The sequence below is a fragment of the Megascapheus bottae genome, chromosome 20 (genome assembly GCF_031878675.1).
Source record: "Megascapheus bottae isolate mThoBot1 chromosome 20, mThoBot2.hap1, whole genome shotgun sequence".
Taxonomy (NCBI): domain Eukaryota; kingdom Metazoa; phylum Chordata; class Mammalia; order Rodentia; family Geomyidae; genus Megascapheus; species Megascapheus bottae.
This window is the reverse complement of record NC_143528.1, coordinates 38,630,448-38,647,204: the sequence shown is the minus strand read 5'-3', so window position 1 is coordinate 38,647,204 and position 16,757 is coordinate 38,630,448. Positions and strand designations below refer to the sequence as shown.

General features: G+C 54.8%; 1 protein-coding gene across 1 annotated transcript; it reads right to left on the bottom strand.

Moving 5' to 3' along the window:
• Positions 1–861: 861 nt before the first annotated feature.
• Positions 862–15,834, bottom strand: LOC150049453 (L-gulonolactone oxidase). The gene is made up of 12 exons (XM_090353647.1): positions 15,721–15,834; positions 14,799–14,900; positions 13,851–13,976; positions 12,540–12,634; positions 10,302–10,392; positions 8,744–8,929; positions 8,394–8,501; positions 7,160–7,236; positions 3,978–4,127; positions 3,671–3,835; positions 1,580–1,670; positions 862–1,114 (listed from the first exon to the last, which is right to left on the bottom strand). The coding sequence occupies exons 1-12, from the start codon at positions 15,721–15,723 to the stop codon at positions 986–988; spliced, it is 1,323 nt and encodes a 440-aa protein (XP_090209773.1). The 5' UTR covers positions 15,724–15,834; the 3' UTR covers positions 862–985.
• Positions 15,835–16,757: the final 923 nt, after the last annotated feature.

Genomic DNA, 16,757 nt, shown 5'->3' with positions numbered 1-16,757 from the left:
CAGTACTTGTGAGGTGCAAACAAACGACCAACCACAGAGCAATCACCATTCACAGCTCATAAAACGTAAGCCATCTAAAATCCAGGGCAATGAGGCATGTTTGGTAGGAAAAGATGGAGACAGAATTAGGCTGAGGGAAGAAGTGGGCGGTAGTCAGTCAGCTCCCATGAGGGACAAGTGATGTCAGGCTGTGGGGAGGGCCAGAGCCCTGCCTGGGAGAGGGCCGCCCTGGTGCAAGTGGGCGCACACCCATGAGGGACAAGTGATGTCAGGCTGTGGGGAGGGTCAGAGCCCTGCCTGGGAGAGGGCCGTCCTGGTGCAAGTGGGCGCACACCCGAGAGCGCCCAAGACCCTGCTGGAGGAGGAGAGCAGAGCCACACCTCCTCCATGCGCAAGCTCTGGCTCAGGGGTCCGCTCTGGAGGAGAGGGGTGAACCCCCGCAACTTCCCTTCCTGCCTGGCTCTTCCTGGGAGCACCTTTCTCCTGGAAAAGTGGTGCGAAGGCTCTAGGTAGGAGAGTGAGGCGATGTGCTCCATGAAGAAATAGACACGGATCTGGGTGGCGGTGCCTCCTGCTCCAGAGGATGAGCAGGAGATGGGACTGGTGGCTGCTGGGTCTCCATGCTTAAGGCCTAGGTTGGGGGCAGGGAGAGGTGTGGATAGGAGAGGTGTGGACAGGAGAGATGTGGATAGGAGAGATGTGGATGGGGAGGGGTGTGGACAGGGAGAGGGGTGGACAGGAGAGGTGTGGACAGGAGAGGTGTGGACAGGAGAGGTGTGGACAGGAGAGGTGTGGACAGGAGAGATGTGGATGGGGAGGGGTGTGGAAGGAGAGATGTGGATAAGGAGAGGTGTGGACAGGAGAGATGTGGACAGGGAGAGGGGTGGACAGGGAGGGGTGTGGACAGGGAGCGGGGTGGACAGGAGAGGTGTGGACAGGAGAGGTGTGGACGGGGAGAGGGGTGGGCTTGGTTTCCTCTCCTGCCTCAGTAAAACACTTTCTCCAGATAGGCATTCAGGAACATTCCAGTGGGGTCCAGCTTCTCGCGGATGGCACAGAACTTGGGGAAGGCGGGGTACATTTTCTCAAAGTCCTTCCTGGTGCAGTTGTGGGCCTGTGGAAGCAAGCAGAAACAGTGGGCCTCACTCTCAGACACAGGGCCCTGAGTCCCCGAGCCTCTGTGACACCGTCTCCCAGAGGCACTGGTGCCTCTCTCAGAGCCAAATAGAATTGGGAGGGGGAGAGGGGGAGGGCTGGAAAGCAAAGCTGGAAGGGGCTGAGACCACCATGGGACCCCAGTTTCAACTGAGCAGCTGTGTGATACCCTTTGTGGGTCCCCACTATCCTATCTGTTAAAGGGGTTCAGGGATGCCTGTCATATCCTGCTTTCAGGCTTTCTATGAGAACCAGATAAAGCCACGGGGAGACATTTCATATGGCAGTCTCTGGGCTAGAGAGCAGCAGAGACCCGGATGCTGGCAGGTCAGTCTAGGCAGGGAGAGGCTGGCGCCCTCTGGTGGATGCCATGGCTCACAGCCACTGCCCTCCATTCAAGGATAGCTCAGCCCTCAAGTCCTACCTTGGCCCAGTGGGGCCTGCCTCCAAATTTCTTCATGATGGTCTCGTAGGCTAACCAGTAGTCCAGCCGAGGCACATCCTTGCCATAGGGCCTGGAGGGAGGAGAGCCAAGGTGGTGAGCCAGGCCCCACCTGGACCACTTCCCATGTCCGGCTGTCTCTTAGCATGGTGCTGGGAGCCAGGCGAACTCTGCGTAGAGGACAGCGCAGCAGACACCGCCCATCTCCAGGGGGTTTCGACCCTGTGTGCCCCTCCCACATTATTTAGTTGGAATCTGAATGCTGTTGGGAGCTTGAACAATCTTCGTCAAAGACAGACCATGAGTAAGACAATGAGCTGGAAATTCCCGACCACCTCGTGTCTTTCCTGTGCCTTGTTGGTGCTCTACTACTTGGGCCCACAGCTCTACTTATAGCTCTTTTCTGTGTGTGTGGTAAGTGGAGAAAAGAGCTGCACAGCCTTTCCTGCCTGCTTTCAATCTCCATCTTCAGATCTCAGTGTCCTGAGTAGCTACGATGACAGTCGTGAGTCTTCCTTCAGTGCTCGGCGACCTTCGTAGAGGTTGGATAGAACCTTGAAATCTCAAGGCCACCTCAATGAATGTCTGGAAAACGTGACTGGACATCCTACTAGATGTGGCCAGTCAGTCTTCCTGGTGCAATAACTGTCTTCATTAGAAACATTCAGACACACATGTGGTGATGTGTCCTCACAGCGGCTTTCCCTCATGTGAATTTGCATTCACAGGCAGAAGATAAACAAGAACATTGCTGGGGTGTGAGCCTCACCACACACCTGTCCTTCTATGAACTAAGCCCACGTTCCCTCCATCTTTCCAGGCTCTCCAAGTTGCTGTGCATCCTTGAGTTGTCCCCTGGGCTTCTCAGCAGTTTCTTTTATTTGGGGGAGGGGGGCTCAATGCTGGGGATAAGAATGATGAGTGAGAAAGATGAGTGAGAAGAGGGCCGGGAGTTCAGCCTAGTGGTAGAGTGCTTGCCTAGCATGCGCAAAGACCTGGGTTCAATTTCTTGGTACCACATACGTAGAAAAGCTGGAAGTGGTGCTGTGGCTCAACTGGTAGAGCTCTCACCTTAAGAAAGTCCAAGGACAGTGCTCAGGCCTTGAGTTCAAGCCCCAAGACTTGGAAAAAAATAAAACAAAAACAAAGTGAGAGGAAGGCTGCTTTTTTGCAAAGCCAGAGAGGGGGTGTGAAGAATGAGGATACCATAGGGAGGTGGAGGAAATCTTAGACATGAAAGTTTAGAAAAGAGGAACTTCAGCCGCCCAGGGACACGCTGCCTGCCTGGTAAAGGGGAGGAGGTGTGGCTACACGTGTGGATGACAGCCCAGGACCTGGCAGAGCCATCGCGCTGCGAGAATGCATCCATGCAGAAGGTATCTGGGATCACGCACTGTCTTCTATCTGCCCAACCCAAACCTGGTCTCAGAATCCTCAACATAACTCTCCGGGCTGTCAAGATCACCGAGAGTGGACACAGGAAACATGGTCTCTGCCTCCCACATGGTATCTATTCATAATTAATATTAGCTCATTAGAAAGCTGGGCACCATAATAATACATTATAGATCAGAAGTGGGATAGAGCACAACAGGCCATAGCAAGGAAGAGCTATGGGAACTCAAGGAGAGAGAGGGCATCCAGACGCCAGGATCAGAAGATGGCACCAGAGCTAGCAGTGGAAGGTTGGGAAAGAGGAGGGGACAGCTTCCCACCCTGCCCCCAGCAGTGAGCCTGTCACCTCTCCCTGCTCCGGTCCCCTCCCTGGCAGTGGCCTGTCGCCTCTCCCCGCTCCGGTCCCCTCCCTGGCAGTGGCCTGTCGCCTCTCCCCGCTCCGGTCCCCTCCCTGGCAGTGGCCTGTCGCCTCTCCCCGCTCCGGTCCCCTCCCTGGCACTGGCCTGTCGCCTCTCCCCGCTCCGGTCCCCTCCCTGGCACTGGCCTGTCGCCTCTCCCCGCTCCGGTCCCCTCCCTGGCAGTGGCCTGTCGCCTCTCCCCGCTCCGGTCCCCTCCCTGGCAGTGGCCTGTCGCCTCTCCCCGCTCCGGTCCCCTCCCTGGCAGTGGCCTGTGGGTCACCTGTACATGATGATGTTCATATAGCAGCTGTCCCTCTGGAAGCAGGGGCTCAGCAGGATGTCGTCGCCCCTGGTAAAGCGCACCTCCACGGGGAAATGAGCCACCACCTTCGGGTTGGCTTCCAGCATGTCCTTCAGCTCCAGCAGCGCCTCCTTGGTCTTCTCTCTGCCCTCAGTCCAAGTGGTCAGAACGCAGACATCAGGTGGGACAGGGACGTCAAATGCCTGTCTCTGAGGCTCTGCCTGGCCCCCAGCTCCCCCGTGACAAGGCTCCTGACTCCAGGGCGCCGCCTCCTCTGAGGCCCTACCTGGGGATGGCCCAGTCCTGGACGTGCTGCCTGAAGCGGCACTCGTAGCTGAAGACCTTGTGGCTCACATGGCTGTTCTCCCTCTTGCGAGTGAACAGCAGCCAGAAGAAGAAGCGGTTGATCCAGGCGACGAGGCACGGCAGGAAGGTGCTGCAGGGACAGGGCGGGGGCACTGTGAGGACGGGGGACAGGGCGGGAGGCAGGGCGGGGGACAGGGCGGGGGGCGCGCTGTGAGGACGGGGGACAGGGTCGGGGACGTGAGGACGGGGGAGCAGAATTAACTATAACACCTGGGGTTCACTGTGTGCCAGGCACTGGGCTGAGTTCTTTCCAAATCTAGGCCTTGCTCTGACATATTCTACCACTCAGGACCCCTGGTTGCTTATCCCTCCAGGCCAAGCCAGCATGGCTGTGAATCATTCTCCCAGTTGCTGGGTTGAGTCCTTGTACATCTTACGTCTTTAGCCATTGTTCATGACTATCTGGACAAAGTTTAGTTCCTCATCACCTCATGTCACAAATGTCTCTGCCTCAAAGCTTTACCAGATCGTTGGGGCAATGGGCAAGGGAGTTTTAATTTCCACATGTTGTCAACAGATTGATTTCCAGGAATACCGTGGAAGTCATCCTATCCCACGCCTCTTAATTACTGTAGGGGTTAAGAAGCTGGGCACTCGTGCTCACACCTGTGATCCTAGCTACTCAGGAGGCTGAGATCTGAGGATCACAGTTCAAAGCCAGCCCGGGCACTAAAGACTGTTAGACTCTTACCTTCAAAAAAGCACCAGAAAACCAGAAGTGGTGCTGTGGCTCAAGGGGTAGGGCAGCAGTCCTGAGCTGAATTGCTCAGGGACAGTGCCCAGGCCCAGCGTTCAAGCTCCACGACCGACCAAAAAACAAAACAAAACAAAAAAGAAAGCCAACTGAAAACTTGAGGACCTGACTTCAAGCTGCAGCATCAATACTAGAAAGAAGCTAATGAGTGAGGAGAACTGGCATCTGTTTCCAGCCATTTATCAAGTACTCTCTGTATTAAGGATAAGGCATCACCTTTCAGAGAGGTCGCACAAATTAAAAGAAGGCCCAGGCACTGAGCCCTCCGCACAATGTTTTGGATCCAGTCAGCATTGGGCACATTGAAAACTGTTGATGGCATCTGAGGCTCACTCAGAGAGGGGCTGTGAGAATCACAGAGGCTTAACACCAGAGCTGTCATCATAGAAAGGAAGGGACAAGAGTGTTCTTGTCCATCATCTCTGGCCTGAGGGCTAGACACGGGCTCACAGTGCAGCCAGGAATGGGCTGGCAGCGTCCAGATACAGTGGAGGAGAGGCGTGGAATTTCCACTGAGCCCAAAGCTCGGCTTTTGATCACTCCCCTTTCACCCCACTTTTCCTTCAGCCTATTGCAATAAGAAGAAGCCCAAAGTCATTTATGAGGCCAGGCCCTTGGGAGAGACTGCGGGAGCTGCATTTGGTCACAGGTGCAGGTGAATTCTCATCTATAGAAGATTATTAGTTGGATTTATGTAAAAAGAAAAAAAAAAGACCTGGTCACCGTTGTTGGCTCCTGAGTTTGAAGTTTAGCCTCTACTTGGTAGCTTTTTTGAGGATGTTCGTTTCATCAATGATTGGCCCATTGACGAGTTCACAGTTGAATGGGCAGTTGGGAGGGGTTTCTAGCAGGAGGAGCTAGGCTTCTGGGGACCGCCTTGAAGGGCGGCTCCTTCCCTCAGGCTCCACCTCTTCTCGTCTCTGTTTCAGAGCTGCCATGAGGTAAGCATGTCTGCTACACTCTGCCTTCTCTGCCATGTTGCTCTGCTTCTTCATAGGCCCACCGTAATGGGGCCAAGTGACCATGTACTGAAGCCACCAAAACCATGAGCCAAGAAAACATTTCTTCTTTTTGTTGTTGTTGTTGGTAATGGGACTTGAACTCTGAGCCTGGATGTTGTCCCTGAACTCTTCCGCTCAAGGCTTTCTCCCTAGCCCTTGAGCCACAGAGCCACTCCCCACTTCCAGTTTTCTGGTGGTTAATTGGAGATAAGAGTCTCATGGACTTTAGTACCCGGGCTGGCTTTGAACCAAGATCCTCAGATCTCAGCCTCCTGAGTAGCTAGGATTACAGGCGTGAGCCACCATGTCTAGCAAATATTTCTTTTTAAAAATTGATTTTCTTAGGTATTTTGCCACAGAAATGAAAAATCAAATCCTGACTAACATATTTGGAATCCATCTATCCATTTCCATCCATCCATCCATCCATCCATCCATCCATCCATCCATCCACCTATCCATCCATCTCTACCCATCCATCTATTCACTCATCTATCCATTCCTCCTTCCTTCCACCTCCATCCATCCATCTACTCATGCATCCATCCATGCATCCATCCATGAATCCATCCATCCATCCATCCATCTATCCATCTATCCATCCATCCATCCACCTATCCATCCATCTCTACCCATCCATCTATTCACTTATCTATCCATTCCTCCTTCCTTCCACCTCCATCCATCCATCTACTCATGCATCCATCCATCCATCCATCTACCTCCATCTATCCACTCATTTATCTACCCACTTACCCACTCACCTATCCATCCATCAATCCGCCCACACATATTCATATCTTCACTCTATCTATCCATTTACCCATCCTCCTTTAACACCCTTTCCTACCTTATTACAGTCCTGGTTCTTGTGCACTTATGTAGCATCCTTTTTTTGTCAATCCCCTCTTTTCCTTTCCAATCTACTTGCACACAGCAGGTGGATAGCTTGTATTATTTTAGACTAGAAAAACTTTTGTTCCCTATTTCTACATCCAAATGCATGAGATTCATGCTGAGGATAACACTACGAATCTGAGTACTTTTGCAGGAGTTAAGTACAAAATTTGTTTTCTTCCTTCTACAAAGAGATAGCTTTCATTCAATCCTTGGCTGGCTTATTTTAAATACTCTGTTGTTCAAATTCCTTCTCATGACTTCCACTGCCCTTAAGATGCCCTTAGCTCTCCAGGGGACCCAAATATATTTCCAGGAGGAGCACCAGTGTCTAGACCTAGGAGACAGACTCAGTCTGCATGCATAAAGGTAAGGGGCACCTCTTCTGATGGAGAACGCACCCCAAACAGCACGTGGCAGATGCCAGGCAAAGGTTCCATTGTATCCTACCTGGTCCAGAGCAGGAACTCCAGTAAGTAGAATCCAACGGCATAGTCCCAAAACCAGCTGGCCGAGGAGGACGGCGGCTGGGAAAGAGAACTTGTCATTAGTTCTGCACAAGGCTTAGCTGCCTTCTGGCATGTTTATCACAATGTCCTTTAGGGATACGTGTTCTGGGAGTGGCTTCAAGCTGAGGAGGAAGGCAGAGAGAGGCCCCACTTCTGGGTGGCATAGCCAGTTTCCTGTCCTGCTTCTTTCTTTTTGTGATTCCGTCTGTGTGTGTGTCCTGATTTTGTCCCCACTCTTGGTGTTCAGCACACACGCCTTGGGCGCTCTCTGCTGGCCCCTGCACACTGCGGGCGTCATGGTCTCATGGGCAGGAGCCTTGCTCTCTTCCACAGGAAGCAGCCTGCTCCCTCTGGACATGGGGGGAGAGCCTACAGTGCTCTTGTCTTCCATTGTGAATAGGAGGTGAGGAGACCAGGGAAGGAGGGATGTGTGAAGCTTTCTGCGGCCCATCCCAGCTGTCTGGAACTCTTCTCCATCCTGCCCAGTCCTGTCTGCACTTCTGTCCTCTGCTATCCGCTCCCCCCCTTGCATCTAGGCTCCCTTACATGCTTGACTACACTGGGCCCCCACTTGGCTGCCTTTTTAACTTCCTTCCACACCACCTCTGGCCTGCCTGCCTTGCTCTTCATATTAGCCCTGTCTCACTGGCCTTGAGGATGGCAATGAGCCTGAAAGTGGAAGGGTGGCTGCAGGGGTGGGGTGGGAGTGGAAGGGTGGCTGCAGGGGTGAGGTGGGAGTGGAAGGGTGGCTGCAGGGGTGGGGTGGGAGTGGAAGGGTGGCTGCAGGGGTGAGGTGGGAGTGGAAGGGTGGCTGCAGGGGTGAGGTGGGAGTGGAAGGGTGGCTGGAGGGGTGGGGTGGGAGTGGAAGGGTGGCTGCAGGGGTGAGGTGGGAGTGGAGGGGTGGCTGCAGGGGTGAGGTGGGAGTGGAAGGGTGGCTGCAGGGGTGAGGTGGGAGTGGAGGGGTGGCTGCAGGGGTGAGGTGGGAGTGGAAGGGTGGCTGCAGGGGTGGGGTGGGAGTGGAAGGGTGGCTGCAGGGGTGAGGTGGGAGTGGAAGGGTGGCTGCAGGGGTGAGGTGGGAGTGGAAGGGTGGCTGCAGGGGCGAGGTGGTGAGGGTGCACAGGATTGGGGCTGGTTGCTCCAGGATGATGGCCAAGCTGGGCGTGCACTGCTCTTACCTTGTTGGTGTGGTCCTGGTAGATGACGCTCACGTGCTCCGTGTGTGGGAACCAGAGGAAGCGGAAGTACTCTGATTTATTCAGATGACTGTCTAGGTTATCCAGGACCTGGCCCGGCGAGAGGAAAGGGGAGAGATGGCATTGGTCCTGGGAGGGAGGTGGGGAACCCTGGAAGTGAGGATTCCACTGAGCCTCCTCTTCCCACCGGCAGAGGGCCACCCAGGAAAGGGGTTCATATCACAGTGACCCGTCCTGCTCAGTGGGCCATAGGGTGTCCTGTGGTTGGGGACCCCTGGTCCAAGTCCCCTGTTTATCTGCTGAGATTGGACAGGGGTGAGCCAGGACAGTACCTCCTTCAAGGTCGAGGGGAAGGATGTCTCCAGCAGGTGGAACTGAGGCACACACTGCAGGGTGATGGTGAGGATGACCCCGAGACAGCCCAGGTGCACCCGTGCAGCCTGGAACACCTCGGCATTGCTGGACTCGGAGCACTCCAGAAGGACTCCGTCGGCCGTCAGCAGGGTCAGCGCCACCACCTGGCAGTGGGACAAGGGCCACACTTGAGAGCCCTGGTCAGACATCTCCCCCCCAGACTGGCTCGCCCTCAGTAGGGAGGCCACTCCAGAGGACCGCCAGAGAGCACAGGGGTCTCTGGGCACAGTCAGGCTGCGAAAGAGCCGAGTGTTGTCCTGGAAGTGCTTGCTTAGCGAGGACAAGCCAGGGCCTGCATGCCTCTGGGTCATGGCCCTCAGCCCTCGATCGTGGATTCCCATAATCTGGCCAAATTTGTTCCTCCTTGGTGCCACAGACCTCTCCCCGCCTCCAGAGACCTCCCCTGAGGAAGGGACCACACCTGCCTGACCAGACACACCCAGCCAGAATCTGGATTTCTGCAGGCATTCAGCCTGATGGGCTGGAAATGGAGTTGGTAAATGGCCCCATTTCCCCTTCACCTCGCCTTCCGGAGGGGACCTCCTCTTCGCTGTTTAGTCCTTCAACATGCTCCACTCTTTGCTAATTTGGATGGAAATTGCTTCTGACACTTAGTTGGCGGCAGGGTGCTCAGGGTGAGAGAATGGTTACAGTTGAACTAATTCCGATTAGCAGCCACCCAAGACAAGAGGAGAACGTGGCAGAAGCAAGGCACGGTGGCCAGCTGTGGGAGGGAGTTTCTGCCTCATGATAATTTCTCACCAAAGCTGGGTCCAGAGCAGCAGATGAGAGCTCGCCTGGGAAATGCTTCAAAAAAAGATCTAAACATCTGTGAAGGGCAGAGCTGTGTATTTATCAGAGGTAGGATCTTGGGCATGTTGTGGGGTGTGTGTGTGGGGGGGGGTGTGTGTGTGTGGGGGGGGGCGCGTGTGTGTCTGTGTGTCTGCGTAGGCTTGAACTCAGGGCCTTGGTTGGTACTATCTCTAAACTTTTTTTTGCTCAAGGATAGTGCTGACAAAGACATCTTGAGTCGCCACTGGCTGGCCACCATTTTATGTTTCATACCTATGGTCATAGCCAGATAGAATCTCTCTCTTTTCCATTCCAATACTGGCGGTTGAATTTAGGGCTTTCTGCATGGGACCAAACATTTGAGCCAGATATTTCCAGCATTTTTGTTTGTGATTTGGTTTTGTGCATTGCTAATGTTGCCCGGACTGGCCTCGAACTAGTAACCCTTCTCCTTCCGCGATTGTGCGTGCGCGTCACCACACCCAGCTGAGCTTACACTTCCTTTTAGCTGATAACCTTCGTGGCCCTGTCCAGAGACCTTAGGCAGCACACCTGCGTGGCTATCCCCACTGAGGGGTGGTGCTAGGACTCTCCGCCAGCTCCTCACCCTGGACATTCAGGACCTTGTCTGCCAGTCTCCGGTGGTGCAGAGTCTGAGCTGCCCCTGGAGGCAGGGAGACTCACCTGGGTAGGCAGGATGCCATGCTTGATCCCGGTGTTGTGTGTTCCAGACCCGATGACGCCTCCTGCCGTTACGTCCGACACAGCTCCCAGGCTATGGGGACAAGCGGGATAGCAATTAGACTTGTCTGGGTTGAGTGGGCAGCCCTGAAGGGTAGAAGTTCTGCGCATCCTCTGCCTGGGGCTTCATCCCACATCTCCCCTAACCTGACCCTTCCCACTGGCCTGGGCTCTCCTGACCCTGTAATAAGAGCTAGTGGGAACACAGGTCAGATTTAGGGTCTCAGAAGCCCACAAGATCCCTCTCCTCCATCTGCCACTAAGCTAAGGCTCCTCCACACAGTGCCCACAAAGCCTCATGGACGTTCCGTGGTTCTCAGCTGGGGCTGAGTATGGCTCTTTTCCCCGTGCTGTGAGAAGAGGGACAAGAGGCCCTGTCACTTCAGAGGATGCTGGGGCCCCAGGAGAAGGCTGTGGCCCTCAGCCTGGGGCTCCCCAGAACGAGCAGGAGGGAGGCTCTGCGTGCAGAGTGGACGGATCCCTAGAGCACGTGAGTCTCGTAGGGGATAAAGCAATCGCAGGATTCCCCACTCAAGAATGGCGAGGCACGGGGCCGGGAGTTTGGCCTAGTGGTTAAAGTGCTTGCCTAGCATGCATGAAGACCCAGGTTCGATTCCTCGGTACCACATATATAGAAAAAAGCCGGAAGTGGTGCTGAGGCTCAAGTGGTAGAGCTCTAGCCTTGAGGAAAGTCCAAGGACAGTGCTCAGGCCCTGAGCTCAAGCCCAGGCCTGGCAAAAAAAGAAAAAAAAAAAAAAGAATGGCGAGGCAATTTTCAGTTTCCACGCTCCTCACAACACAGGCGTGGCAAGCAGATGTCCCCAACACCCACCCAGTGGGCTGCTGACTTGAGGTGCTGCTCCTGTCCCCCGCCCTGTAGACCCTGGGATGCTCAGAGCTGTTTGACGGACGTTGTCCCTGGACGCTGTCCCTGGGTGGACATTCTGGGGAGAGGCTGCTAACCCTGTGGCATGGGGTGTGTGTGAGGAGGACAGCGTCCCCCTGGGAAGCCAGAGACACAGCACAGAAATTCCCAGATGCTAACACCCGTTATTAATGAAAACACATCTAGTCTTGTTGACATCGGTCATTGCTTCTGTCCTACTGTCCATTTAAAGGCCTCTACAAGTACACACACACACACACACACACACACACACACACACACACACAGCCTGGGGTTTGGCTCATGCCTGTTCCCTCTGTTCAGAGCCCTGCCTTCTCCTCCTTCTAAGGCAATGCCTCTCTGCTTGGTGCCTTGTCTCTCCCCTGCCACTTGTAGGAAAGAGCAGGACAGGACAGGTGGGCCAGCCAACGTGGAGCCTGTGGCACCCACACACTCAGGGGGCCATGATGTTGAACCATTGCCCTGTGCTGTGTGTGCCGGCCTCTGCGCCTGCCTGCTCTCTCCCCAGAGTTCCCTGCGCATGGTGTCTGGGTTTTAGTTGGGGTTACCTCTTGAGGCCTGAGCAAGGTCTGCCCATGGAGGACACGGTGCCGCAAGGGTCTGAGTGTGGTGATCTCAGAGAAGCAGGAGTAATGGCTGCCTAAATGCCAAGCAGCCAGGGAAGGAAGGCCTGGGCCGGCAGACCACCCACCCACACCCACCCACACCCACCCACACTTGAAGGCCAACCACAGACACCAGCCGCATGGCGCTGATATACCAGGGTTCAAAACACCTCCTGCCTCCCCCTAGCGGTCAGAACCAGCAGTTAGCGATTTGCGCCGCAGGCCACATCGAACTTCTCTTTTGAGGGAATTCCCTTGGTACTACACCGAGCTAACACTGGCACCACCTTGGGAGAGAAGGGCAATGAAGCCATGGGCGGGGGGCCGGGGAGACCGCTCTCCTGACCCGCTCTGTGCTTACTTTGCATGTTCTTGTGTTTTCATCTCCAGTTGGTAATTTAAATTTTTAGAAACGCCCCATCCATGAGGGTCTCACTTTGTCTAAGACTATTACGGAAGGCTCAGCCTAGGTCAGGCACAATTCTTTCAATTTCCTGAGCCCATAGAGGATGGGAGAGGAGTTCCTTGAAGGGAAGACAGGTTCCCAAGAAGAAGGTTCCTCTAAAGAATTGTGCTCTCAGGTTCCCACCAGATCCGCAAGAGTACAGCCCAGGTCAGAGCAGGACATGAAGAGCTGCCTGGACCCACCTGTCACTGGAGGACTCTTACTTGGATAGGGACAGGCCATGCTTGTCCAGCTGTGGATGTAGGTCAGCAAGGAGAATGCCAGCCTCCACGGTCACCTGCTTCTTCTCCTTGTCCACCTGCAAGAGCCAACACAGGGAGGAGATGGGCTGCTCCCCTACCTTCACCCCATCCCACCCAACCAGGCTCGTGTGTGTGTGTGTGTGTGTGTGTGTGTGTGTGTGTGTGTGTGTGCAAGCGTGCGCATGCGCACGCGCGCAGGTCTAAGTTATTTCCTGTGAGCATTTGCAAGTCCAGGGCAGAGAGTCACGTGGCATAGTCAGGGGGGCAGATTCTCCAGGCCAGTGTGCCCTCAGCCCACCAGCTTCACCGGGAAAGGTGAAGCTATGCAACATAAGCAGTAAAAGAGCATCAGAGCTCTGTACGTGGAGGGACCGTCTCCTCTTGCTTTCACTGTGGGACAACCTGGGCAAACGCTAAAAACAAGAGGGGAATGAGTGCAGACCTAACTTCTGTCTGGTGCCTGCTGTGCGCCCAGGGTGCTGTGTCAGCCACTCCAGCGGCCACCCAGGGCGGTATGAACAGTCTGCATTTCACAGAGGTGACTCTGAGATCTCTTGAAGCCTAAGGTTGCCAACATCACTGGCAGAAGTGAAATGAGAGTGACTACATCCTTCTGACCTCGAAGCACCCACTCAGCGACACTGACCCGGAACACAGACAGAGCTCAGGAAAAGCAATTGCTGGAGCTCAGTCCTCACTAATTAGCAATCAGAGCTAATGACTGCCATGACTGATGTCTTGGCTAGGATAGTTTTCTAAGAGGTAGAATTTGTCAGCTTGAGAAAATTAAGAAAATAGAGAGAAAAGCAGATCCTAGGCTGCAGAGAAGGGAGTTTACCCAACAAAACCTACTACTGCTCTGGAGAGGCTGGGGGGGGGGGGCAGGAGGCCTGAGCTGGGGGCTTCCCCCTGCCCCTAGCTGCTTGGCTCGTGGCAGTCTGAACTGCACAATGTCAATCCTAGATCTGTGTCCAGCGCTGTCGCTGACCCTGTGCTTTTCAACCTCCATTTCTAAGTCACGCTGATTCCCACTTTTGGCTTTTCTGGGGTAGTCACCCTGGGTGACCCTTTTGGGAGTCGGGTTTTCCACTCCTGTGCTAGCAAAGGGAGAGGAGGCTGTGTGAGTGGGGGGGGGCATGGTCCCCAAGGCTGTAGGGTTTGGACAGACCTGACAGGTAGCCTGAGAGAGTCCAGGGAGGGCTCAGGAGTGGGCGGGGAGTCCCGTGTCCTTTGGGGACTGTCTGGGGCGGGGCAGAGCAAGCGCTCCAGTACCTTGAGAACCCGGTTCATCTTGCCCATGTGGATCATGAAGCCATCAGTGCAGGCGATGTCGGAGGGAGAGTGACCTCCGCCCACCACCTTCACCCGCTTGTTCTGCTGCCTGGCCAGCGCCAACACCTGCCAAGACAAAGGAGTCAGGCCTTTCTCAGAGGAGCCAGTGTGTGCAAGAACCTGGCCCAGCCTGCAGGGGGCGTAGGTGCTCCAGGCCTGGGTGTCCCCAGGCCTCAGAGGCCTCGCTTGCCTCGAAAGCTACAAGACCTAACTTACCTTTAGGTCGCTGCACTGTGTGTGTGTGTGTGTGTGTGTGTGTGTGTGTGTGTGCACTTTCTCCCTCCCTCCTTCCTTTCCTTCCTTTCTTTTCTCTCTCTCCCCGTCTTGTTTTTGTCAGTGGTAGAGCTGGAACTTGGGGCCTATGCACTGTCTGTCCCTGAGCTCTTTTGCTCAAGTCTAGCAATCTACCAGTTTGAGCCACAGCGCCATGTCTGGTTTTCTGGTGGCCAACTGAAGATAAGAGTCTCATGATTTTCCTTCAGGGGTTGACTTTGAACTACAATCCTCAGATTTCAGTCTCCTGAGCATCTGGGATTACAGCTGAAAGCCACTTTCTTGCCTGCTTGCGAGGGTAGGAACTCAGGTCCTCACACTTCTAGGTACAGGCTGCCACAGCCCGTATTTAAGCTTCGGCTTCTCAGGTTGGCCACTAGCCCTCCAATGTACATCCTGCTTGAGCACCACGACATCCCAAGGCTGGGATAATGGCTAGACTTTTGTTTGTTTTTCCAGGCCTCACAGGATTATTAGATACCTGATACCACATAAGATAACCCATTTTCTTCCTGTGTTGGTTTCCCGCTCAGACTTCCTCTTGGCCCAGCAAGACCAAGGCTACGGCCTCCAAGGCCGGGCTTCTGGCCTTGTTGGTGTGAGGTGACCCCTCACCTCTCTGATCTCTTCCACGGATGTGGGCTGGTAGTACATCTCTGGGAAGCAGCCATAGGTCTTTGCCCAGTTTTGGAACTGGACTCCTTTGTGCCCGTGGACCTGTGTTAGGAAACAAGCCAGGTCTGAGCAGGCAAGCATCCAGTGCCTGTCCTAATTCCACCCTCTGTGTCTCCAACCCACACCCCACTCATTGCAGAGCGGGGGTGAGGGAGGGCAGCCAGGGCTCAGGGTGGAGCTCAGGCTCCCCTTTGGCCCCAGAGCTATCAGGTGAGGGCAAGGGGGAAGATCAAAGCCTGTCGGAAGCTCTGAAGCCATGTGACCCCACAGAAGGCCTCCTGGTCAGATGAGCAGACTGCCTGGAGAATTCAGCCCACTTAGGCCAAAGGAGCTAGATGAGATCAAAGGAGGACTCTTGCAAAGTCAGACTGGCCTTGCTCCAGATAGAGCCTTGCTCAGGGCCCCGTGGAAGGACCGTAGCAGCTGAGCAGGAGCCCCGGAGAAGGGAGGATGGGGATCAGAGCAGCTCTAGCACAAGGCAATCCCCTGGCCTCTAAGCTACAGCACGGAGTCACTGGGCTAACTTCCTTCGTTGGACACCATCGTATTGCCAGATACCACGCTGGTTTCCTCTCTGTCTCGTATCTTCTTTAGGCCTTGCAATGACAACACCAAAAATGCTAAACGTGGCTTCCCCAAGCTCACCCAGCAAAGCACGGGAGTCCAGTTGAGGCCTCACCCTCCCAGACCTCTCCCAACACGACATCACCTCCCCCAAGCCTTCACTTCACGCTAAGTGGGTCCTCATGGACTCCCCCTTGGCTGCCCCAGGGCCTCACACTTACTTCAGCTTCATCTTCCCACACCTAGCTCTCGGGGCCAGCCTGGAGCTATACCCACTGACCACACCACGGGCCCCTACCATGGCTCCAGCAGTCAGTGGCCTTGGCTGGCTCTGATTTTCTTCAGGAACAAAGCCCTGGGCTGCAGGTACAGAGATGTGTCAACCTGGGTGAGTGCAAGCTGAATCTGGGCCCACAGCACAGCAAGGGGCTTTGGGCAGGAAGGTAGATAAAGAGTGCTGGGACAGGCTCCGCCCCCAGGACTGAGGTCACGGGCTGAGAGTGGCTGGGCCCTCCCTAGCTTTGGAGCCCCTGGCAGGCTAGAAAGCTCCAAGGCCATTCCTAAGAGCTGCCTGGTCTCTGTGCCCAACCCTAGGGTATTCTGGAGCCACAGAACTGGATCCTGCCAGCCTCAAAACTGGATCCTTAGCACTATAGACGAGGAAAGCTATGATTGGGCTTAATTCCTGAGGTCACCGTGCAGGGTGCAGTTGCTTTATGAGAGCACCTAGCCTGGAACATGATCAGTCCTGGCGAGGGTAGCTAGTGCTAACCTCTGGGCTCCAGTAGCGCGCTCCTATCCCCGCAGCTCAGCCAACTCTGCCAGCACAGACGCCGCACGCATGCATGCACATTGATGCAGCAGGCCACAGTGAAAACCACAGGTGTGGTAGATCTTCCCAAGTCAGAGCTGGCCTCTGGGGGGAACCTGAGCAACAGCTTGGCACTCCAGAGGAAGCACAGATGGGCATCAGCCAGCTGGCACATATGACATCCTGCCAAGGCAGTGAGAGGCAGAACTGTGGCAACCAAATCAGTATTTCTACCAAGTTACCTACTGTGTGTGTGTGCGCCCGTGTGTGTATGCACGTGAAGAGGGGTAGCTAAACTGAATGCAGCTAGACTGACTCCATCTTATTCAGTCAGCCTCCATTCTGTAAGAGTTCAGTTCTGAAAAATCCCCTCACCTCTTCTTCTTCTCAAGAGAACCGCAAAATGCTCCGTCGATGTATACTCAGCGAGCTCGCAAGGACATTCAAGATGCTCCATCGGATGTATACTCAGCAGGCTCGCAAGGACATTCAAGATGCTCCATCGGATGTATACTCAGCGAGCT